Source organism: Danio rerio, chromosome 4 (genome assembly GCF_049306965.1).
Source record: "Danio rerio strain Tuebingen ecotype United States chromosome 4, GRCz12tu, whole genome shotgun sequence".
Classification (NCBI taxonomy): Eukaryota; Metazoa; Chordata; class Actinopteri; order Cypriniformes; family Danionidae; genus Danio; species Danio rerio.
The window spans coordinates 37437756-37461747 of NC_133179.1; the positions used below are offsets into that span (position 1 = coordinate 37437756).

General features: G+C 41.8%; 1 protein-coding gene and 18 non-coding genes across 19 annotated transcripts; 12 read left to right on the top strand and 7 right to left on the bottom strand.

Annotated features, from left to right (window-relative positions):
* The first annotated feature begins 8161 nt into the window (after positions 1 to 8161).
* trnav-cac (transfer RNA valine (anticodon CAC)) lies at positions 8162 to 8234 on the top strand. The gene has a single exon. It is a non-coding gene; the product is annotated as a tRNA-Val (tRNA).
* Positions 8235 to 11147: 2913 nt separating this feature from the next.
* Positions 11148 to 13179, top strand: LOC101883862 (uncharacterized). The gene is made up of 2 exons (XM_017355664.4): positions 11148 to 11593; positions 11773 to 13179. The coding sequence occupies exons 1-2, from the start codon at positions 11150 to 11152 to the stop codon at positions 12988 to 12990; spliced, it is 1662 nt and encodes a 553-aa protein (XP_017211153.3). The 5' UTR covers positions 11148 to 11149; the 3' UTR covers positions 12991 to 13179.
* A 1705-nt stretch (positions 13180 to 14884) lies between these two features.
* trnam-cau (transfer RNA methionine (anticodon CAU)) lies at positions 14885 to 14957 on the top strand. Its single transcript has one exon. It is a non-coding gene; the product is annotated as a tRNA-Met (tRNA).
* Positions 14958 to 15562: 605 nt separating this feature from the next.
* On the bottom strand, positions 15563 to 15645 carry trnal-cag (transfer RNA leucine (anticodon CAG)). Its single transcript has one exon. It is a non-coding gene; the product is annotated as a tRNA-Leu (tRNA).
* Positions 15646 to 15739: 94 nt separating this feature from the next.
* Positions 15740 to 15812, top strand: trnam-cau (transfer RNA methionine (anticodon CAU)). Its single transcript has one exon. It is a non-coding gene; the product is annotated as a tRNA-Met (tRNA).
* A 780-nt stretch (positions 15813 to 16592) lies between these two features.
* On the top strand, positions 16593 to 16665 carry trnam-cau (transfer RNA methionine (anticodon CAU)). The gene has a single exon. It is a non-coding gene; the product is annotated as a tRNA-Met (tRNA).
* A 605-nt stretch (positions 16666 to 17270) lies between these two features.
* Positions 17271 to 17353, bottom strand: trnal-cag (transfer RNA leucine (anticodon CAG)). The gene has a single exon. It is a non-coding gene; the product is annotated as a tRNA-Leu (tRNA).
* A 94-nt stretch (positions 17354 to 17447) lies between these two features.
* Positions 17448 to 17520, top strand: trnam-cau (transfer RNA methionine (anticodon CAU)). Its single transcript has one exon. It is a non-coding gene; the product is annotated as a tRNA-Met (tRNA).
* A 780-nt stretch (positions 17521 to 18300) lies between these two features.
* Positions 18301 to 18373, top strand: trnam-cau (transfer RNA methionine (anticodon CAU)). The gene has a single exon. It is a non-coding gene; the product is annotated as a tRNA-Met (tRNA).
* A 603-nt stretch (positions 18374 to 18976) lies between these two features.
* trnal-cag (transfer RNA leucine (anticodon CAG)) lies at positions 18977 to 19059 on the bottom strand. Its single transcript has one exon. It is a non-coding gene; the product is annotated as a tRNA-Leu (tRNA).
* A 94-nt stretch (positions 19060 to 19153) lies between these two features.
* trnam-cau (transfer RNA methionine (anticodon CAU)) lies at positions 19154 to 19226 on the top strand. Its single transcript has one exon. It is a non-coding gene; the product is annotated as a tRNA-Met (tRNA).
* An 883-nt stretch (positions 19227 to 20109) lies between these two features.
* trnal-cag (transfer RNA leucine (anticodon CAG)) lies at positions 20110 to 20192 on the bottom strand. Its single transcript has one exon. It is a non-coding gene; the product is annotated as a tRNA-Leu (tRNA).
* Positions 20193 to 20286: 94 nt separating this feature from the next.
* Positions 20287 to 20359, top strand: trnav-cac (transfer RNA valine (anticodon CAC)). Its single transcript has one exon. It is a non-coding gene; the product is annotated as a tRNA-Val (tRNA).
* A 1432-nt stretch (positions 20360 to 21791) lies between these two features.
* On the bottom strand, positions 21792 to 21874 carry trnal-cag (transfer RNA leucine (anticodon CAG)). Its single transcript has one exon. It is a non-coding gene; the product is annotated as a tRNA-Leu (tRNA).
* A 94-nt stretch (positions 21875 to 21968) lies between these two features.
* Positions 21969 to 22041, top strand: trnam-cau (transfer RNA methionine (anticodon CAU)). The gene has a single exon. It is a non-coding gene; the product is annotated as a tRNA-Met (tRNA).
* Positions 22042 to 22646: 605 nt separating this feature from the next.
* On the bottom strand, positions 22647 to 22728 carry trnal-cag (transfer RNA leucine (anticodon CAG)). Its single transcript has one exon. It is a non-coding gene; the product is annotated as a tRNA-Leu (tRNA).
* A 94-nt stretch (positions 22729 to 22822) lies between these two features.
* trnam-cau (transfer RNA methionine (anticodon CAU)) lies at positions 22823 to 22895 on the top strand. The gene has a single exon. It is a non-coding gene; the product is annotated as a tRNA-Met (tRNA).
* Positions 22896 to 23500: 605 nt separating this feature from the next.
* Positions 23501 to 23583, bottom strand: trnal-cag (transfer RNA leucine (anticodon CAG)). The gene has a single exon. It is a non-coding gene; the product is annotated as a tRNA-Leu (tRNA).
* A 94-nt stretch (positions 23584 to 23677) lies between these two features.
* On the top strand, positions 23678 to 23750 carry trnam-cau (transfer RNA methionine (anticodon CAU)). Its single transcript has one exon. It is a non-coding gene; the product is annotated as a tRNA-Met (tRNA).
* The last annotated feature ends 242 nt before the right edge of the window (positions 23751 to 23992 follow it).

The window sequence follows — 23992 nt, forward strand, 5'->3', positions numbered from 1 at the left end:
ACAAGAATTACATTCAAGAGGTTCGCAACTGACTTACATTTCCTGACTCCAGTATATATATACACAACTGATCTTAACAGGTGGAGTTTTGGTTTAACGTCACTTATCAGTCATTCTGCAGTCCCTTGGCTCTTTGCAACCCCTGGACATTACTTCCTCTTTCTGCAACCTTTCTCTGCATACCCGAACTGAACACTTCCGTGCATCTTTAATATATTTCACAACTTCTACAAGCATCAGGACAACTTGTGACATGTCTAGACTACAGTTCTGGAACAAACCTAAATTTATTCTTATTCTGCTTTTTTCACTTGTCAGCAGTTATTCTAAAAAGTATACAGCACAGTAAAAAATAGGAAGTTTGTCTGGTCAAGACATTTTATAATACAAAAGAGAAAGATTGATTAATCTGTTTTTAGTCTAAACATTTTTCTAATAAAAAATAATAAAAAGAATAAAAATAAAAATAAATTCCTTTTCTCCAACAATTCCCCTTTTCTGCTCCTCTCTGGAGCAGACAAAAACAAAATCAGATAATCAAATCCCCGCAAAAATGTCCAATTGTCATTACTGCAGGACTTTGCCTAAATCCCTGTTTTACCTCTTATTCAAAACAATCTTTAACATCCTAGTGCTTCTTCATTATGTTAAATGATGCCCAAAAACCCTTTTAACTCAATTTCTTTAACTTTTCTGGATTCAGTTTATAATTTTCACACTCTTGGTTCTCCTCTTCGGTGGTGCAGTCTCTTCCCTCTTGAAGTCACTCCGATATCTTCTTTTGCTAAGGATTATACTTGCTATATTCAGGCTTATTAATCCCAACACTCTTATTAACTTCCAATTATCCCATAATAAAAATTTTCCATTCTCATACACTTTATCAATAAAGGTAATTAATTTTTTCTTCTTCTTCCCCACCAAAATTAAAATAAGAATGAGAATAATAAAAATGTAAATAAAATTTAAAAACTCCAACATTTAAAAAATAAAATCTGATCAAAAGGAAATGCACTCCCATTGAAAATCCCACAGTATGAATAAAATCTAAGATCAACACTTGTGAAAATATGATTGGAATTAGAAATTCAAAATTCTAACAACATAATTCAAATCAGCAATTCACTAATACAAATTATAATCTCCCTGCTTAGTTCAGACTGAATTTCAACATTTTTAAGTCATTATTGAACCAAAATTACAATTGAGATTTAGGATGAAAAATCAACAGCTTCAAAGTAGGATTAAACTAACCAATTATTAAAATGAAAAGTTCAGAACTAAATCATAACAAGGTTATTAAACTAACAACTCAGACTTGTCACCAAATTTTAAAACCAAAATTCAAACATATTTAAACTAGAGATTTCAAAAGGTTCAAAAACAACAATGGCTTAAAATAAAAATCTTAAAATGTCTTTAAATTAAAGATTTAAAAACAACAATGGCTCAAACTAAAATAATCTTCAAAAATGTGTTCAAATAAAAGAATCTTAAACTCATAAGAATGTGTTTAAAATAAAATAATCTTAAAAAATGTCTTAAAATAAAAGATTCAAAAAGCATCTTAAAATAAAAGATTTTTGCATTGAAAATGAAAAATATAAAAGCATTGAATGTCTTAAAATAAAAGATTATGAAAAAACATACAAATGTCTTAAAACAATAGAACATTAGAAAGGTATTAAAATAAAAGATAAAAAGCATAAAAATTTCTTAAAATAAAGTATAATAAAAAAAACATCAAGAATGTCTTCCCATAAAAGATAAAAAAAAATATGTCTAAAATAAAAGAATAAAAATAATTCAAAAAATTCCTAAAAACTAACGTGTGTAAAAAAAAATAATTTTAAAATGTAATTGTGTTTCATTTTATTTTTTTCTCAATTTTCTCCAATCTAATTGGTCCAATTCATTCATTCATTCATTCATTCATTCATTCATTCATTCATTCATTCATTCATTCATTTTCTTTAAGGCTTAGTTCCTTTATTAATCTGGGGTCCCCACCGTCAGTAAAATGAACCGCCAACTTATCCAACATATGTTTTACACAGCGGATGCCCTTCCAGCTGCAACCCATCTCCGGGAAACGTCCATACACACTTAATCACACACTTTCTGTCAGATTGTCATATGCTAGTAAATCAGTCTTATTTTCTCTTTCTATTTTAGAATTTAATGTGGTTTTCGGTTCCCCTTTTTGTGTTGGGCTGTATCTAATATACAGTTGGCCTCATGCATTGGTGTTGCAGCGTGTTCAGCTCCCACACCAATACATGCTTACACACTCCAATTAGATATCAGATATCCCCTTTTTGTGTTTTATCCCCCTTTCGGCCTGGGCCTAGCTCCAGGCCATTTTTACACTCCTATGTTAACTTTCAAGTTACTCCGGCCAGCCTCACACCTTCAGCAACCTGTTTAGAAAAATCTGAAGTAAAGTTGTTAATTTGTCATATTCTAATCTCTACATAAGTAAGCTACTGCATGTCCAAGCTGCACCAGGTCCCCAAAACTGCAGTCCTGTAAACAATGCATAAGTCATTAATTCCATTGTTTTGTTCCATAACAAACTAATACCCCTCAACATGATTTTTATCCAATTCAGTTTGGTCTGTGCACAGATTTTTGCCAATTGTGTTTAAATTTGTATCAATTTTCTCTACCTTTCCCTGTAATTATTAGTCTTACACCATCCCTAAATTCATGCTTCCGGCCCATTACTTGCTGCAATTTCAAATATTCATTATTTCAGTGTTTATCATTATCCAATCTAATTCTTACTCAACATCTATTTGTTTCTAAATCGTCTTTCATTAAACACTTCATCACTGTCTGACTGTCCTCCTTGCTTGCTGGCCACTCCTCCAGCCATTCACTATAGCTGTCAATCATGACTAGCACATATCTTTTTATTCACCTGTTCTCCCATATCTCTATAATCAATTATAACCTCACTCTCATTCTTCTCTTGCAGTTTCTGATATCTCTAAATATAATTAAAGTCTATAATTCATATTAGTCTTATTACCATGTGTAATACATTCACCAGTTTACAGTTATTTGAAATGGCTTACTTATTTAGTGATCTGACTTTTCCTAATATTGAGGCGTGTCATCTAATCACCTATAATTTTTACTTCCTTTAAATCTATTTCCATGGAAATGTCATAACACCTATTTCATTTTAATCAATTAGGTGTCTATTCTTTTTCTGCAAGTAAGATTTCATCAACATGCTTAATCATCACCACTCTTCCTGATAATTCAAAAATCTATCACTTTACATTTTTCATCAGTATGACCATATTTCTGCATACACTATTAACCTCAGCTTTAAAATCTCTTCTCCTTAATTGCTTCTAAATCATAAACTAAACACAATCTTCTTTTGTTTGTTGCTTACTTGTAAAATTTTATTAAAATTAAATAAGTAACATCTATGTTTATAACTCAGTTAAAATTTAGCTTAAATAAAATTTCTAAAACAGATTCCATATGACCTTGTCTAGGTGTTTCTCTTAATTGCTCAACGACATACTACCTCTTCACTACGCTAGCTAATTTTATAATTTTCCATTTAACTATTTTACTAATAATCAATCAGTTTTGACTTTGACACTACTTTTGATAATTAATTTTTCTCAGCTATTTATTAATTCGTATGTTCTGCTAATGTTTATTATTTTCTTTTGGCTACTAATTATTTTCTATGTTATTCCTGGTCAACTGGTTGCCCATACAATCTTGATATACTTTTATAAGCTGACTAAAAATCACTCAATTTTCTTATTCGTTTCTTTCAGCTGTATTTTGACTTCATCATTAAACTTCTTCACATAGTTACATGTGAAAGAAAATCTGTTTTCTTAAACTCTCTTATTATGTTTTAATTCTTTTATCAGATTAGAACTATAAATTTTTTACCTGATGACATGAGTTCAATTTTTCATGTTTCAATTTCTTCTTTACCCATAAATATTTTTTTCTGTTACCAACCTTTTCTAGTTTTTAATATGCCATCTTAATTTAGATTATTCAACATAATATTTTGCTTTTAGTAAATCTTTACTTATATAATCAATTCCATCTAAATTTATAATTCAAATTACTTCTTCAGTTACCAATAGTTGTTTCTTCTTCTTTAGTCACCACCATACATTGTACTTCCTCCTATATCCTGTTCATGCCCTGTATCAGTAAACCTATGAAAATTTGCAAAAATAGTTAAATATCATTTCAACATTATACATTTAGAGATTCATTGTATATTTTCCTCTAAGCCTTTTTCTTAGATATGATTTTCATGACACTACCTTAATAAATTCTGTCTCTTTCATATTACCAGTCATCATATGGTCTCAAATGGTTCTTGACAGCACCCTGCCTCTTACTTTACCCACAAGTTCCTTTTTCTGAGTGTCTGATCTCCAGACATATTTAGCAGTTTGCTGTGGTCCGGTTTGGAGGAGCCCACATTTCTGAGGCAGACTACTGATCTTTCACAGTGCCCCTCAATATTCGGATGCTCTAGGCCTTTCAAGCATCACTGCTCCACTCCACAACCATCTCACACAACACCTGCCTTCCTGTACAGGTGCCTAGTCTCCGTGACAAAATTCCTGGCTTAGGTCGCTCCCGGTGGCCAACGAGAGTCTTACCCGTCTTTGGAATAATGTCTCATGGAGACCAGTTACTGCTCTTCTCCACTGCAACCTCCTTCTCAGTTTTCCTTCAGAACTTGGTATCTCTGATGTTAGGGAAACATGCACTCAAGAACCATGTGAGCCATTGAGACCACATTTTAGAGTCTAACCAATGAGACAGGTTTTATTAAGTTTAAAATCAATTTGACCCCCAATAATAGTTTTAAGTAAAGTTTGGCATCTTCACTCCCATCCACTCAGCACTATGGTCTGCTTAGTCTGCAGGCAAAGCTGTAGGGCACTACGATGGTGGAGACTAAAAAACAAGACACAGTTGGGTTATTATTCATAAAACACAAATTATGACAAATTATGGCCTACCATGTGATATAATTGTTCAACATTACTGCTATGTCTCAGGATTCATATTAGGCATTGACCCCACATATTTGTTTAATATGTTTTTTTTATATCTGAAATGCAATGTTTAATTATCAATTTCTTTTTTGGTGTTTATCATTTTAAATATAGAAAATTTGAACTCACTTCATCTTGTTCATTAACATCCACTAAGTGTCCATGATTTTTCTTTGACCCTAGATGATGGCTTAGATCAGGGGTCCCAAACTCGCGGCCCGCGGGCCATTTGCGGCCCTCAGTGCAATATTTTGTGGCCCGCCCCGACCGCTGTACACTGACAGAGTCAGTGGAGCGGGGAGAGGGAGCGCTCCCCGCTCCGCTGATTCTATCCGTACACAGCGGTCACTGGCATTCCCCGCCCGCCGTGTAAACAAAGGGGCGGGAATGCCGGTGACGTCACCACGCACCCCGCCCCTTTGTTAGACGCTGTGACGGGCGGGAACATATTTGGGCGCATTAGTGCGACTGCAGATAATGGTTGTAGTGCGACCTGTTTTGATTTTTTGTAAAAACGTGCTGAATCGCTCTTCCCTGCCGCTATATTGGTTCATATTAGCTGTCAATCACTCAAGGTATTCCGCTGTCAGATGTCAGGGAAGGAGCTTTTATGACTACGGGAAATGCAAACGGCTGAAGAGTAAAAACTTAAAGCACACAGGTTTGCATACCCCACCTAAAGTTGAGGCGCAGATGAGAGCGATCATGACACGTCACGTGGTGAATAATGATCTCCATGCGTCGCATTCACTGCATGTTCATCGCAAATGTCTGCTAAAAGTCAAATCTAATACTGTACATATCATCGCCAAAGAAGCTCGCCTTTACTAAGTTTACACGGAAACTGCGGCTCATAACAAAGAGCGGTATTGCGCCTGTGGTCACCGCAAGAATCTTGCGCTGCCTGCTCATAAATTGGGTCGGCTGACTCGCCAGCTTTTCCACAAACACAGAAAAATGAAGATCATCTCAGACTGAACCTTTAAATTGACACAAACTGAAACCAAAACTTTTTTAAAGAGTGATGGAAGTGAGACTTTACTTAGGCTACTTTCTTTTGTCTATTCTTTTTTGAGGTGTATATTATTTTTTTTTTATTTATTTACTGACTGCTTTGCAGCTTTCATCATTGAATTGAATGATTAATTATAATCTTTTGTTTGTTTTGTAGCAGAAATATTATTTATTAAATTGACATGCATATAAAAACAGCAGTACAAAATAAATATTTCTTACTGCAATACTTCATTTTTGTTTGATGCAAACTATACAATTATTTTTCATAAAGTAACAGACTTTTTATAGCAGATAATCTACATTCATGCACATTCAAGACAGTATCATAATGAGAAATGTAATTCATTGTTACTATTATTGTCATTTTCATCATCACTAATATTCTATAGCCTAATTATTAGACATTCATTTTGGGATTATTGCACACAAATATCAATGTCTTCGCAGCATTAGTTAAATAGTTGTTTCTGGTTTTTGTCCTATTGATGTTGTTTTAAAATACAATAAATCCCTTAAAAAGCAATTTGCAGCGGTGCTCATTCAGTTTTGGTGGGTGCTCCTAAATTTTTTCTGGTGCTCCTAAATTTATTTTGGTGCTCCTAAATATTTGAAGTTGGGAGCACCGGTGCTACCAATTAAAAAAGTTAATTTCGAGTCCTGTTTCTCATAAACATGTACTGGCTCTCTCTCTTACACACACTACTACATGCTGTCTTTCACTCACACACACACACACACACACAAACAAATGTGCATTTGATACTTATTTATATAATTTTATGTGCTCATTAGGCTTACGATAGGTGGTTGCATTGTAATTATTTGGTCATGAAGGTATTAATTGTTTTAAATAGTTTTTCAGCTAATAATGTTTGTGATGAGAGAAGAGAGAAGGTGTCTCTCAAAATGCAGTGGCCCAGCTCGCTGCAATTGCAGTGCTGTACTTTGCGAACAGGGAGCAATTTAACAGAATCAGCTTCACACCAGGAAAATGAAGAGTTCGCTCAAAAGTGTAGAGAGCTCATTTTTGGAGATTCTTGCATAAAGGTTGTATCAATGAAAAGGAAGGGTTCTTTTGTATGTTTCTTTGTTCAATAATGCTCCGGTTTACTGTTGGTAAAATGTAGGAGCAAAAACCTACAGCACAATAAGCTTAGCTTATAATGCCAATAAAAATAAAAAATATTGAAATCAGATGCAAAAACCTTTAAATTCCGACTAAATTCATTAATTTTCTTTTCAGCTTAGTCCCTTTATTAGTCTGGAGTTGCTACAATGGAATAACCCAAGAGCTTATCCAGCCATGTTTTACACAACAGATGCCCTTCCAGCTGCAATGCATCACTGGGAAACATCCAAACACACACATATATATTTGAGACTACTCAATTTACCTGTACCACATGTCTTTGGATTTGTGGAGGAAACCAGAGCACCTGGAGGACACCCACACAAACACAGGGAGAACATGCAAACTCCACACAGAAATGCCACCTGACCTAGCTGAGGCTCGAACCAACGACTTTTTTACTGTGAGGCGAACGTTCTACCCTCAGCGCCACCACATTGCCTGCAATTTAATTGTTATTCTAAAATTTGTTTTTTTTAGCCTACTGTTTGAAAGATAATGAAAAAAATATTTGCCACAAAAATAGTTAAATTGCAGAGCTGAGACTTAAAATATATATACATTTTAGAAAAAACTGTATATGGTGGCTGCATGGTAGTGCAGTGGGTAGCATGTTCGCCTCACAGCAAGAAGGTCACTAGTTCGAGCCTAAGCTGGGTCAGTTGGTGTTTCTGTGTGGAGTTTGCATGTTCTCCCCATGTTTGTGTGGGTTTGCTCTGGTTTCCTTTCTTTTAGCTTTGTGTTGTGCATGAGCAGGTGGCCAGTGTGTTTGCTGGCATTCCACGATGCAGACCGTACAATACAGCTCTATAAAAAAAGACTATAAATACTTGAAAGCAGAAACAGTTTTCTTCTTTTGGCGAGAAAATAATAGCATCCACTGCGCTCCCAGCAATGATCGTCAACAGGCACCCAATCAAAAAGGGTTATCTGCTTGTTCTGGCTGAAGGTTTCCGTAGTGTAGTGGTTATCACGTTCGCCTCACACGCGAAAGGTCCCCAGTTCGAAACTGGGTGGAAACAATCTCTAGCTTTTATGACAATTGTCAAATCATGCTTCTGTTGAGTACTGACGTTCACTGAAAACATTCTTTCTGCAGAGCGGTGTGAGGCTAGAAGTTTGAATTCAACTCAGTGTTTACCTCCCCTCGCGGTGTCGCAAACTTGCGAAGAATCTGATTTCTTTTAGCTTTGTGTTGTGCATGAGCAGGTGGCCAGTGCGTTTGCTGGTCCTCCACGGTGCAGACCGTACAAGACAGCCCTATAAAAAAAAGACTATAAATACTTGAAGCAGCACTGGCCTATTGGTTTCCGTAGTGTAGTGTTTATCATGTTTCCATTACACGCTAAAGGTCTCCTGTTCGAAACTGGGCGGAAGCATACAATTAGCTGACACTTTTGTCCAAAGCGACATACAATAGTGGAGGTATTCAACAAGACGAGGCAATGCATACGAAAAAGGGCTATTCATTCCAAGTAATTTGTTTGTGCTCAGAGAATTTAGTGCTGGAGTAGGAGTTTCGTTTTCTTTAGAGAGAGGGATATTCACCGGGGTTCGGGTGTACTCTGAAGAGATGGGTGTTAGCTGTTGTTTGAAGGACACCAGTGTATCCGTCATCCGAGTGGGAATGGGAAGGTGATTCGACCAGCGTAGAACATTGAATGAAAACATTGTGGAAAGTGACTTTCCCTCTCTCTGCCCTGCACCACAAGACAGTGCTCTCACCCTAACCGGAGGCTCCTGTGGTTATCACGATGGCTTTACAAGCGGAGGGTCTCCTGTTAGAAACTGGGCGGAAACATTCAGATTTGCTTTTACGCACATTCTCAATTGGCTCTCTACTCGCTGGATGATCCACGATACAAGGGCATGGATCTGTCAAATGTCATGACTTGACGTTGTACGAGGATTTGACGGAAAAAATGCCCTGCAAACCTTAAAAAGCAAAGGCATCCCAGGACAATTCTTTTGATCCCCTTTCAGTGCACTTGCATTAAAGCCCGCGTGATGCGGCACTTTGTCAGTGTTACTGTATCATTCGGACATGGGGGCAGAGAGTTAAAGATGGTGCTTCACAACTTGCCCAGCTCCGGCTGTCCAGCTCATTGGCGCTGCAGGCAGCTAAGCTGTGCTCGCCTCCTGGGTCTACGCCTAGTTTCAATAGCCAACACTTGACATCTGTCATTGCTTACGGCCACACCACCCTGAGGGGGCTATAGAGCAAACAGGAAGTGAGTTGGCAGCAGTAAGGAGAGAAAGGCTCTCCCCATTTGGTTTGTCTACCTTTTTGTTTATTGACCTTGAGTGGTTTGTTTGTTTGTTTTATTTTTGTCTTTAATAACCACCTAACAGCAGCATTTTGCTGTCTGAAGGGTGGTTATGTAGTGTGTTTAATTTTTAATCATGGACAGATTCCCCAGCAACGACATGGAAATGGAGGGACTTGCACGAAAGGATAAAGAAAATGGGCTGGATAATAGACAAAGAGATAAACAAAATGGCCTTGACAACAGACAAAGAGATAGCTGATAACGGAGCTGATTGGAGAAGGAAGAATTCTGGCGTTGAGACCCAAACAAACAAGGGAGGATGAAGTAACAGTGTGCTCTGAAGAGATGAGTGTTAGCTGTCGTTTGAAGGATACCAGTGTATCCGTAATCCGACTGGGAATGGGAAGGTGATTCCACCAGCGTAGAACATTGAATGAAAACATTGTGGAAAGTGACTTTCAGTCTCTCTGCGATGGCACCACAAGACAGAGCTCTCACCCTAACCGGAGGCTCCTGTGGTTATCACGATGGCTTTACAAGCGGAGGGTCTCCTGTTAAAAACTGGACGGAAACATTCAGATTTGCTTTTACGCACATTCTCAATCGGCTCTCTGCTCACTGGATGATCCACGATACTAGGGCGTGGATCTGTCAAATGTCATGATTTGACGTTGTACGAGGATTTGATGAAAAAATGCCTCTGCAAACCTTAAAAATCAACGCCATCCAAGGACAATTCTTTTGATCCCCTTTCGGTGCACTTGCATTAAATCCCGCGTGATGCGGCGCCTTGTCAGTGTTACTGTTTTATTCGGACATGGTGGCAGGGAGTTAAAGACTTCAGCCTGAGCGCACTGCCACAGGTTCGGTTTGTCAGAAGTGGGATTCTAACCGACGTCTCCAGAGGAGACTGCGACCTGAACGCCAGCTGCCGAAGGATAGTCCGACAATATTTCACAAATGTTGAAGATGAGAGCCAATCGGAGCGATTCACTCCAACATTGTAGCCAATCACGTTGCAGCGCTTCAACATTTGCAGCCAATCGTGGACCGGAATTCTCAACATTTTCAACATTTGACCAATCAGAGTCGAGACAATGTTGAAGCCGGGGGGCTTCCAAGATTCACCGCTAGGTGTGCAGTCAAACAGGTCAGTCAGATGTCAATCAATTTTCCGAACTGAGCCGAAGGTACACGAAGGAATGACGCGGTCCTCTGGAGGCGGGTCAGAGGTCAAAAAAGTTCATTGACCATCAGTGATATTCAACAAACAGCATCATTCGACAGAGCACAGCATCGTTTTGCTTACAGTAAAGGATTTTTTCCGATAGTGATTTCTTAAAAAAGGTAGGAAAAACTACACAATTGCACGAATTGATGTTTTAGTGTGTTGTATTTCAAATTTGGATACTTTAATTCAAAACCGTTTAATTTATAGGATATATTTTTTTTTTGAAAATATTTTTTCAAACATAATGCTACAAGCTTTGAGGGAAATTTATTTGTACATTTCTCTGTCTTCGTTGTATTTCCATTGCATTTCATTAGATGTTTTGTCCAGAATATTTATTATGTTTTGGATCTCTGATTAAAATGTATGTTTTTGTTTGTTTCTTCCTTGACGTTGAGCTTTTAAAACTACTTGCTACTTCAACACCCAATCAAACATGGCTCTTAAAATTTGTTTATTTATGTTTCATTTATTTTTTTCAGGTGAGCTCATTGGAGTGCAGTATCTGTTCCAGCAGACTGGTCAGGCACTGCAGAACATGAACCCAGACTGTCAGCAGACTGCTGAGCTCATTGAGGATCTCAATGTGGATGAGCGAGAAGAAGATGAGGGCTTCTGTGACATCAGTGAGGATCACACTATTGTTGATCCGGAGGCTGCTCTGTCACCATCCTCCTCCACATTGAGATCGGGTTCCTCCACTGCAGTCACCAGCAGTGTCGCTTCCTTGCCAGTCTCCACATGCCCTGCACTGGTCCCTGACCCACCTGCGCAGCCTGAAGAACCAATTTCACCTGTGCCCTTAGAGCCAGAAGAGGCTACGGAAGATGATGACGAAGACAATGATGATGACGACGATGATGATGGTGATGAAGAGACTGTAAGTCCCACTAATTTCTGTCTTTACAGTGATCTAGAATAATTTTAAAATAAAGTGTAAAGTCAAACACGCATCAGGTTTATTTCCGTAGTGCAGCTTCAACATGATAACAGAAACAATTATGGAATTATGCATTGAAAAATTTAATATGCTATTTTATTTTGTTGTGCTTTCATTAGGCTGTTGACTACCAAAATATTCCGGGCTTCCAGCATGTGGACAGGCTGGCTGAATATCTGGTTGAGCTTCGGACCCACAAAAGCCTCAGCCTCACCAACCAGGAGGCCAACGAGATCATTGGTCTTTGGCAAAGCCTGCATGACCAAGACAAGAAGCGGGTGGTGTATGCAGCTCGACACCAGAAGCGACTGCTGAGTGGGCGATTTAAAACACCCAAGAAGCCCACTCACACCCCTGGCGTGGAGAGCACTACCAGATGTGTGCTGGGTGCAAGCAGTGCTCCTGCTCAGTGGCCTGACTGTTGCCGTCTTGTGGAGACCATCTTTATTAGGCTTTGTACCATCCACCCTAGTCCCAAGCGAAAAGGCAAGGGAACCCTTTCAAGATGGTCTCTGATCCTGCAAGACTACCGCAGGATTAGGCAACTCGTACTGGGCAACAGCTTGGTAATGGGAGGTACATCCATGCAGCTGGTTGAGGTAAACCAGAATACCCTGATTCAGTGGTTTAATAACAGACAGAAGAAACAGGAGCTGTCTGTGCTGCTTCAGGGTATTCAGTTGCCTCAACACCTCCCAGAAGCCCAGGAACCTCTCCCAGTTGCCAAAAGTCTTCAGACAGAGCCAGACCAACCAGGAGAGCAGCACCAGTATGTGTTGCCAGAGAGCACAGCAGGTCAGGCAAGGCAGAGGCAGACATCTGTTGGACGACCCCCACTCAGACTCAAGGCACCAGTACAGACCCAGGTCATATTTACACCACCAGCACCTGGAGCATCGCTGCAGATGGTACCCAACATATACATCCCAGCTACACCAGGGTACCAGGGTATGCCGATGTTTCAGGGTGTACCAATGTTCCAGGCTGTGCCAATGGTCCAGGGAATCCCTATGGCCCAGGGTATCCCGATAATGCAAGGAGTGCAGATGGCCCAGGGTATCCCAATGGTGCAGGGGATGCCACTCAGACAGCCACCACTTCAGCCAACAATGTCCAGTACCAGCTCACAGCCTGCTGCATCACCATCCACATCTGGAGCCATTCCCAAAAGACCGTACCGGAGAACTGTTCAAGCGAACACTTGTAAAAAGTGTGGGCAGTTCAAAACAAATGCCACAGGCCATAGCCAACTCAGGGGCAGGGTGTACTGCCCACAGACTGAAACTTTAACTAAAGAAGAGTGGCTAGAGGAAATGAAAAGGACCAACCCAAAATAATGTGTTTGTTTGTTTGTGTATGTATATAGTGTAATAGTTCTTCAGTTTATTCAATTTCACTTGCTGTTAGTTTATATTTCTATTTCACATTTTCTTTAAATAGTGTTTTTATTTTGTTGACATTTTATTTAACTTTTATATTTTTTATGTGTGTGTGTGTGTGTGTGTGTGTGTGTGTGTGTGTGTGTGTGTGTGTGTGTATAGTGTTTACAGTTTATAACCATAATAATTCAATTTATTCTATTTCACTTGTTTTTTTGCACATTTTACTTTTTAATAATTTATTTTGTTAACATTTTATTTAACTTATTTATTATTTATATATTTGTGTGTATTTATATAGTTTATAACCATAATAGTTCTACAGTTTATTCTATTTCACTTGTTGTTGGTTTCTATTTTATTGCGCATTTTATTTAAATAGTGTATTTATTTTGTTAACATTTTATTTAATTTATTATTTATATATGTGTGTGTGTGTGTGTGTGTGTGTGTGTGTACAGAGTGTATAAAGTTTACAACCATAATAGATCTTCAATTTATACTATTTCACTTGTTGGTTTCTATTTTATTTCACATTTTATAAAAATAATTTATTTTGTTAACATTTTATTTAACTGTTTATTATTTATGTGTATGTCTATAGTTTATACACTTTATAACCATAATAGTTCTTCAATTACCTTGTTTGATTCTGTTTTATTGCACTTTTTATTTAAAGTTTATTTATTTTGTTGACATTTTATTTAACTTATTTATTATTTATATGTGTGTGTATGTATAAAGTGTATACAGGTTACAACCATAATAGTTAAATTTATTCTATTTCACTTATTGTTGGTTTCTAAATTTATTTAACATTTTATTTAATTTGTTAATTTTGTATTTATTCTGTTAATATTTAACGTTTAATTTTTAAGAATTTTTATTCCATGTTCACTACTGTTTTGTTGACCATTGTTAAATAAATATTGCATTAATAAATGTCCTTGACTTTTAAGTCCACTTTGTGTCGGTTTCTGTTTGTATTTAACGTTTTATTAACATTGTTTATTTATATTGTTAAAACTGTATTATTAATAACTAATTTATTATTTTTACATTTTCTACTCTATATTCATTACTGTTCTGTTGACAATTGTTAGATAAATAATGCATATATAAATAACTAACTACTTGACTTTTAATTCCATATACACTATGCACACTATATACACACACATATATATATATATATATATGTATATATGTGTGTGTACACTATATACTCTATGACATTTCTATAGATCATTTGTACATCAAAATACAGAACAATAATAACCATAAGCATAACAATGCTACAACAACTACTAAATAGTGACACATTCAAGTTAGTATGCTTTATTTTTAATGAAAGAATGTCAAAAAACACAAGAATAAAGCGCTTAGGCATATTTTATTTACCTTGGAGCATTACACATTTAAACAGTTAGTTTATTGAGTAATAATTAACCAATAACAATAAACCGTCTTTAGCTGGATTCGAACCCCGGTCTTGGTGAGCACCTGCAATAGAAATCAATGTAACTCAAATTGCGTTGTTTTAACACAGAACAGTATCACTATACGTGACGTAAAGCAGGTGCAGGGAAGGCGTGTCCGGGAAGCTTAGAATTCACCCTTTCCTTTCTTCGTTTCTTCCCCCTCTTCTTCCCTTTTTCTCTTTCTTTCTTCCCCCCTTTCTTCCCTTCTTCCCCTTCTTTATTGGACGATTGTTCCCCAGCTTGAACGCAGCGCCTTAGACCGCTCGGCCATTCTGACAGGCTTGCCTGACTTAAGCTGTCTCCTGGGAACCACTCCGCAGCACCGTGACATGGAAGCTGGTGTTTCCCAGTTTGCCCAGGTCCAACAGTCTGCCTCGTTGGCGCAGTAGGCAGCGCGTCAGTCTCATAATCTGAAGGTCGTGAGTTCGAGCCTCACACGGGGCAAGGTGGTACTTTTTGGCACTTGGAAGCGCTTAGATGACTGGCCAGCATTTTTTATTCCCTTCCGTGTGGATCATGCTTCCCCAGGGCAAAAAAAGCTACAGCTCCTCTGGGGGCCAGGTGGTGTGAAGTTCCAACAACATTTCCTGAGTCTGAAGCATTGATGGTAAGATGCTCCCATTCCTATCACGGTGTCGCTTGACATTCGGCGTGGATCTGTCAAATGTCATGAATTAACGTTGTGCGAGGATTTGACGAAAAGTCCTGCGAATCCCATTGCCTTAAAAATCAACGGCATCCCAGGACATTCCACTACATGGCATTCCAAGACAGTACTTTTGATCCCCTTTTGGTTCACTTGCATTAAAGCCCTTGTCCATTGTTTTGTTCACATGCTTTTCCGAACTTTCATGGACAATACCTTGATCGCAAACGCCTTAAAACCTACAGTCTAAAGAGCCTATTAAGGTTGCCAGGGACACTGCTACGCTGCATAAACTTTGGCACAATGAGATTGATGCGGTGCTTTGTCAGTGTTACTGTATCACTCGGACATGGTGCCAGAGAGTTAAAGACTTGAGCCTGAACGCGTAGCCAAAGATAAGGTTTGTCAGAAGTGGGATTCGAACCCACGCCTCCAGAGGAGACTGCAACCTGAACGCAGCACCTTAGACCGCTCGGCTATCCTGACATGCTTGCCTGACTTAAGCTGTCTCCTGGGAGCCACTCCGCAGCACAAAGACATGGAAGCTGGTGTTTCCCAGTTTGCCCAGGTCCAATAGTCTGCCTCGTTGGCGCAGTAGGCAGCGCGTCAGTCTCATAATCTGAAGGTCGTGAGTTCGAGCCTCACACGGGGCAAGGTGCTACCTTTTGGCACTTGGAAGCGCTTAGATGACTGGCCAGCATTTTTTATTCCCTTCCGTGTGGATCATGCTTCCCCGGGGCAAAAAAAGCTACAGCTCCTCTGGAGGCCAGGTGGTGTGAAGTTCCAACAACATTTCCTGAGTCTGAAGCAATGATGGTAAGATGCTCCCATTCCTATCACGGTGTCGCTTGACGTTCGGCGTGGATCTGTCAAATGTCATGAATTAACGTTGTGCGAGGATTTGACGAAAAGTCCTGCGAATCCCATTGCCTTAAAAATCAACGGCATCCCAGGACATTCCACTACATGGCATTCCAAGACAGTACTTTTGATCCCCTTTTGGTTCACTTGCATTAAAGCCCTCGTCCATTGTTTTGTTCACATGCTTTTCCGAGTTTTTGTGGACAATACCTTGATTGCAAATGCCTTAAAACCTACAGTCTAAAGAGCCCATTAAGGCTGCCAGGGACACTGCTACGCTGCATAAACTTTGGCACAACGAGATTGATGCGGTGCTTTGTCAGTTTTACTGTATCACTCGGACATGGTGCCAGAGAGTTAGACTTGAGCCTGAACGCGTAGCCAAAGATTAGGTTTGTCAGATGTGGGATTTAAACCCACGCCTCCAGAGGAGACTGCAACCTGAACGCAGCACCTTAGACCGCTCGGCTATCCTGACATGCTTGCCTGACTTAAGCTGTCTCCTGGGAGCCACTCCGCAGCACAAAGACATGGAAGCTGGTGTTTCCCAGTTTGCCCAGGTCCAATAGTCTGCCTCGTTGGCGCAGTAGGCAGCGCGTCAGTCTCATAATCTGAAGGTCGTGAGTTCGAGCCTCACACGGAGCAAGGTGCTACCTTTTGGCACTTGGAAGCGCTTAGATGACTGGCCAGCATTTTCTATTCCCTTCCGTGTGGATCATGCTTCCCCAGGGCAAAAAAAGCTACAGCTCCTCTGGGGGCCAGGTGGTGTGAAGTTCCAACAACATTTCCTGAGTCTGAAGCAATGATGGTAAGATGCTCCCATTCCTATCCCGGTGTCGCTTGACGTTCGGCGTGGATCTGTCAAATGTCATGAATTAACATTGTGCGAGGATTTGACGAAAAGTCCTGCGAATCCCATTGCCTTAAAAATCAACGGCATCCCAGGACATTCCACTACATGGCATTCCAAGACAGTACTTTTGATCCCCTTTTGGTTCACTTGCATTAAAGCCCTTGTCCATTGTTTTGTTCACATGCTTTTCCGAACTTTCATGGACAATACCTTGATCGCAAACGCCTTAAAACCTACAGTCTAAAGAGCCTATTAAGGTTGCCAGGGACACTGCTACGCTGCATAAACTTTGGCACAATGAGATTGATGCGGTGCTTTGTCAGTGTTACTGTATCACTCGGACATGGTGCCAGAGAGTTAAAGACTTGAGCCTGAACGCGTAGCCAAAGATTAGGTTTGTCAGAAGTGGGATTCGAACCCACACCTCCAGAGGAGACTGCGACCTGAACGCAGCACCTTAGACCGCTCGGCTATCCTGACATGCTTGCCTGACTTAAGCTGTCTCCTGGGAGCCACTCCGCAGCACAGTGACATGGAAGCTGGTGTTTCCCAGTTTGCCAAGGTCCAACAGTCTGCCTCGTTGGCGCAGTAGGCAGCGCGTCAGTCTCATAATCTGAAGGTCGTGAGTTCGAGCCTCACACGGGGCAAGGTGCTACCTTTTGGCACTTGGAAGCGCTTAGATGACTGGCCAGCATTTTTTATTCCCTTCCGTGTGGATCATGCTTCCCCGGGGCAAAAAAAGCTACAGCTCCTCTGGAGGCCAGGTGGTGTGAAGTTCCAAGAGCATTTCCTGAGTCTGAAGCAATGATGGTAAGATGCTCCCATTCCTATCACGGTGTCGCTTGACGTTCGGCGTGGATCTGTCAAATGTCATGAATTAACGTTGTGCGAGGATTTGACGAAAAGTCCTGCGAATCCCATTGCCTTAAAAATCAACGGCATCCCAGGACATTCCACTACATGGCATTCCAAGACAGTACTTTTGATCCCCTTTTGGTTCACTTGCATTAAAGCCCTCGTCCATTGTTTTGTTCACATGCTTTTCCGAGTTTTTGTGGACAATACCTTGATTGCAAACGCCTTAAAACCTACAGTCTAAAGAGCCCATTAAGGCTGCCAGGGACACTGCTACGCTGCATAAACTTTGGCACAACGAGATTGATGCGGTGCTTTGTCAGTTTTACTGTATCACTCGGACATGGTGCCAGAGAGTTAGACTTGAGCCTGAACGCGTAGCCAAAGATTAGGTTTGTCAGATGTGGGATTTAAAACCACACCTCCAGAGGAGAATGCGACCTGAACGCAGCGCCTTAGACCGCTCGGCCATCCTGACATGCTTGCCTGACCTAAGCTGTCTCCTGGGAGCCACTCCGCAGCACCGTGACATGGAAGCTGGTGTTTCCCGGTTTGCACAGGTCCAACAGTCTGCCTCGTTGGCGCAGTAGGCAGCGCGTCAGTCTCATAATCTAAAGGTCGTGAGTTCGAGCCTCACACGGGGCAAGGTGCTACCTTTTGGCACTTGGAAGCGCTTAGATGACTGGCCAGCATTTTTTATTCCCTTCCGTGTGGATCATGCTTCCCCGGGGCAAAAAAAGCTACAGCTCCTCTGGAGGCCAGGTGGTGTGAAGTTCCAAGAACATTTCCTGAGTCTGAAGCAATGATGGTAAGATGCTCCCATTCCTATAACGGTGTCGCTTGACGTTCGGCGTGGATCTGTCAAATGTCATGAATTAACGTTGTGCGAGGATTTGACGAAAAGTCCTGCGAATCCCATTGCCTTAAAAATCAACGGCATCCCAGGACATTCCACTACATGGCATTCCAAGACAGTACTTTTGATCCCCTTTTGGTTCACTTGCATTAAAGCCCTCGTCCATTGTTTTGTTCACATGCTTTTCCGAGTTTTTGTGGACAATACCTTGATTGCAAATGTCTTAAAACCTACAGTCTAAAGAGCCTATTACGGCTGCCAGGGACACTGCTACGCTGCATAAACTTTGGCACAACGAGATTGATGCGGTGCTTTGTCAGTTTTACTGTATCACTCGGACATGGTGCCAGAGAGTTAGACTTGAGCCTGAACGCGTAGCCAAAGATTAGGTTTGTCAGATGTGGGATTTAAACCCACGCCTCCAGAGGAGACTGCGACCTGAACGCAGCGCCTTAGACCGCTCGGCCATCCTGACATGCTTGCCTGACCTAAGCTGTCTCCTGGGAGCCACTCCGCAGCACCGTGACATGGAAGCTGGTGTTTCCCGGTTTGCACAGGTCCAACAGTCTGCCTCGTTGGCGCAGTAGGCAGCGCGTCAGTCTCATAATCTGAAGGTCGTGAGTTCAAGCCTCACACGGGGCAAGGTGCTACCTTTTGGCACTTGGAAGCGCTTAGATGACTGGCCAGCATTTTTTATTCCCTTCCGTGTGGATCATGCTTCCCCGGGGCAAAAAAAGCTACAGCTCCTCTGGAGGCCAGGTGGTGTGAAGTTCCAAGAACATTTCCTGAGTCTGAAGCAATGATGGTAAGATGCTCCCATACCTATAACGGTGTCGCTTGACGTTCGGCGTGGATCTATCAAATGTCATGAATTAACGTTGTGCGAGGATTTGACGAAAAGTCCTGCGAATCCCATTGCCTTAAAAATCAACGGCATCCCAGGACATTCCACTACATGGCATTCCAAGACAGTACTTTTGATCCCCTTTTGGTTCACTTGCATTAAAGCCCTCGTCCATTGTTTTGTTCACATGCTTTTCCGAGTTTTTGTGGACAATACCTTGATTGCAAATGCCTTAAAACCTACAGTCTAAAGAGCCTATTACGGCTGCCAGGGACATTGCTACGTGGATCTGTCAAATGTCATGAATTAACGTTGTGCGAGGATTTGACGAAAAGTCCTGCGAATCCCATTGCTTTAAAAATCAACGGCATCCCAGGACATTCCACTACATGGCATTCCAAGACAGTACTTTTGATCCCTTTTTGGTTCTCTTGCATTAAAGCCCTCGTCCATTGTTTTGTTCACATGCTTTTCCGAGTTTTTGTGGACAATACCTTGATTGCAAACGCCTTAAAACATACTGTCTAAAGAGCCCATTAAGGCTGCCATGGACACTGCTACGCTGCATAAATTTTGGCACAACGAGATTGATGCGGTGCTTTGTCAGTGTTACTGTATCACTCGGACATGGTGCCAGAGAGTTAAAGACTTGAGCCTGAACGCGTAGCCAAAGATTAGGTTTGTCAGAAGTGGGATTCGAACCCACGCCTCCAGAGGAGACTGCGACCTGAACGCAGCGCCTTAGACCGCTCGGCCATCCTGACATGCTTGCCTGACCTAAGCTGTCTCCTGGGAGCCACTCCGCAGCACCGTGACATGGAAGCTGGTGTTTCCCAGTTTGCCTATGTCCAACAGTCTGCCTCGTTGGCGCAGTAGGCAGCGCGTCAGTCTCACAATCTGAAGGTCGTGAGTTCGAGCCTCACACGGGGCAAGGTGCTACCTTTTGGCACTTGGAAGCGCTTAGATGACTGGCCAGCATTTTTACATTTACATTTTACATTTAGTCATTTAGCAGACGCTTTTATCCAAAGCGACTTACAAATGAGGACAAGGAAGCAATTTACACAACTAAGAGCAACAATGAATAAGTACTAAAGGCAAGTTTCAGGTCTGTAAAGTCTAAGAAGGGAAGTGTTAGTAGTTTTTTTTTTTTTTTTTTTTTTTTTTTTTTTTTTTTACAATTAGTGTGATATTCAAAGAGGCAATTGCAGCTTAGGAAGTGAAGTGGAGACTAAATAGTTGAGTTTTTAGTCGTTTCTTGAAAATAGCGAGTGACTCTGCTGTTCTGATGCAGTTAGGGAGTTCATTCCACCAACTGGGCAGATTGAGCGTGAGCGTTCGCGAAAGTGATTTTTTCCCTCTTTGGGATGGAACCACGAGGCGACGTTCATTCACAGAACGCAAGTTTCTGGAGGGCACATAGATCTGCAGAAGTGAGTGCAGATAAGAAGGTGCTAGGCCAGAAGTCACTTTGTAGGCAAACATCAGAGTTTTGAATTTGATGCGAGCAGCAACTGGCAGCCAGTGCAAACGGACTAGCAGCGGAGTGACATGTGCTCGTTTAGGTTCATTGAAGACAACTCGTGCTGCTGCATTCTGGAGCAGTTGAAGAGGCTTGATAGAGTTAGCTGGAAGCCCAGCTAGTAGAGAGTTGCAGTAATCCAGTTTGGAGAGAACAAGAGCTTGAACAAGGAGTTGAGCTGCATGTTCAGATAAGAAGGGTCGGATCTTTCTGATGTTATAGAGTGCAAATCTGCACGATCGAGCAGTTCTAGAAATGTGGTCAGAGAAGTTTAGTTGGTCATCAATCGTTATTCCCTTCCGTGTGGATCATGCTTCCCCGGGGCAAAAAAAGCTACAGCTCCTCTGGAGGCCAGGTGGTGTGAAGTTCCAAGAACATTTCCTGAGTCTGAAGCAATGATGGTAAGATGCTCCCATTCCTATCACGGTGTCGCTTGACGTTCGGCGTGGATCTGTCAAATGTCATGAATTAACGTTGTGCGAGGATTTGACGAAAAGTCCTGCGAATCCCATTGCCTTAAAAATCAACGGCATCCCAGGACATTCCACTACATGGCATTCCAAGACATTACTTTTGATCCCCTTTTGGTTCACTTGCATTAAAGCCCTCGTCCATTGTTTTGTTCACATGCTTTTCCGAGTTTTTGTGGACAATACCTTGATTGCAAACGCCTTAAAACCTACAGTCTAAAGAGCCCATTAAGGCTGCCAGGGACACTGCTACGCTGCATAAACTTTGGCACAACGAGATTGATGCGGTGCTTTGTCAGTTTTACTGTATCACTCGGACATGGTGCCAGAGAGTTAGACTTGAGCCTGAACGCGTAGCCAAAGATTAGGTTTGTCAGATGTGGGATTTAAACCCACGCCTCCAGAGGAGACTGCGACCTGAACGCAGCACCTTAGACCGCTCGGCCATCCTGACATGGTTGCCTGACCTACGCTGTCTCCTGGGAGCCACTCCGCAGCACCGTGACAAGGAAGCTGGTGTTTCCCAGTTTGCCCAGGTCTAACAGTCTGCCTCGTTGGCGCAGTAGGCAGCGCATCAGTCTCATAATCTGAAGGTCGTGAGTTCGAGCCTCACACGGGGCAAGGTGCTACCTTTTGGCACTTGGAAGCGCTTAGATGACTGGCCAGCATTTTTTATTCCCTTCCGTGTGGATCATGCTTCCCCGGGGCAAAAAAAGCTACAGCTCCTCTGGAGGCCAGGTGGTGTGAAGTTCCAAGAACATTTCCTGAGTCTGAAGCAATGATGGTAAGATGCTCCCATTCCTATCACGGTGTCGCTTGACGTTCGGCGTGGATCTGTCAAATGTCATGAATTAACGTTGTGCGAGGATTTGACGAAAAGTCCTGCGAATCCCATTGCCTTAAAAATCAACGGCATCCCAGGACATTCCACTACATGGCATTCCAAGACATTACTTTTGATCCCCTTTTGGTTCACTTGCATTAAAGCCCTCTTCCATTGTTTTGTTCACATGCTTTTCCGAGTTTTTGTTGACAATACCTTGATTGCAAACGCCTTAAAACCTACAGTCTAAAGAGCCCATTAAGGCTGCCAGGGACAATGCTACGCTGCATAAACTTTGGCACAACGAGATTGATGCGGTGCTTTGTCAGTGTTACTGTATCACTCGGACATCGTGCCAGAGAGTTAAAGACTTGAGCCTGAACGTGTAGCCAAAGATTAGGTTTGTCAGAAGTGGGATTCGACCCACACCTCCAGAGGAGACTGCGACCTGAACGCAGCGCCTTAGACCGCTCGGCCATCCTGACATGCTTGCCTGACCTAAGCTGTCTCCTGGGAGCCACTCCGCAGCACCGTGACATGGAAGCTGGTGTTTCCAAGTTTGCCCAGGTCCAATAGTCTGCCTCGTTGGCGCAGTGGGCAGCGCGTCAGTCTCATAATCTGAAGGTCGTGAGTTCGAGCCTCACACGGGGCAAGGTGCTACCTTTTGGCACTTGGAAGCGCTTAGATGACTGGCCAGCATTTTTTATTCCTTTCCGTGTGGATCATGCTTCCCCGGGGCAAAAAAAGCTACAGCTCCTCTGGAGGCCAGGTGGTGTGAAGTTCCAAGAACATTTCCTGAGTCTGAAGCAATGATGGTAAGATGCTCCCATTCCTATCACGGTGTCGCTTGACGTTCGGCGTGGATCTGTCAAATGTCATGAATTAACGTTGTGCGAGGATTTGACGAAAAGTCCTGCGAATCCCATTGCCTTAAAAATCAATGGCATCCCAGGACATTCCACTACATGGCATTCCAAGACAGTTCTTTTGATCCCATTTTGGTTCACTTGCATTAAAGCCCTCGACCATTGTTTTGTTCACATGCTTTTCCGAGTTTTTGTGGACAATACCTTGATTGCAAACGCCTTAAAACCTACAGTCTAAAGAGCCTATTAAGGTTGCCAGGGACACTGCTACGCTGCATAAACTTTGGCACAACGAGATTGATGCGGTACTTTGTCAGTGTTACTGTATCACTCGGACATGGTGCCAGAGAGTTAAAGACTTGAGCCTGAATGCGTAGCCAAAGATTAGGTTTGTCAGAAGTGGGATTCAAACCCACGCCTCCAGAGGAGACTGCGACCTGAACGCAGCGCCTTAGACCGCTCGGCCATCCTGACATGCTTGCCTGACCTAAGCTGTCTCCTGGGAGCCACTCCGCAGCACCTTGACATGGAAGCTGGTGTTTCCCAGTTTGCCCAGGTCTAACAGTCTGCCTCGTTGGCGCAGTAGGCAGCGCATCAGTCTCATAATCTGAAGGTCGTGAGTTCGAGCCTCACACGGGGCAAGGTGCTACCTTTTGGCACTTGGAAGCGCCTAGATGACTGGCCAGCATTTTTTATTCCTTTCCGTGTGGATAATGCTTCCCCGGGGCAAAAAAAGCTACAGCTCCTCTGGAGGCCAGGTGGTGTGAAGTTCCAAGAACATTTCCTGAGTCTGAAGCAATGATGGTAAGATGCTCCCATTCCTATCACGGTGTCGCTTGACGTTCGGCGTGGATCTGTCAAATGTCATGAATTAACGTTGTGC

Bases quoted from the DNA above. Each gene is read 5' to 3' on its own strand.
- LOC101883862 (XM_017355664.4), top strand. From the start codon at position 11,150: ATGGCTCTTAAAATTTGTTTATTTATGTTTCATTTATTTTTTTCAGGT. The intron at 11,594-11,772 runs GTAAGTCCCACT...TGCTTTCATTAG, and splicing joins ATGATGGTGATGAAGAGACT to GCTGTTGACTACCAAAATAT.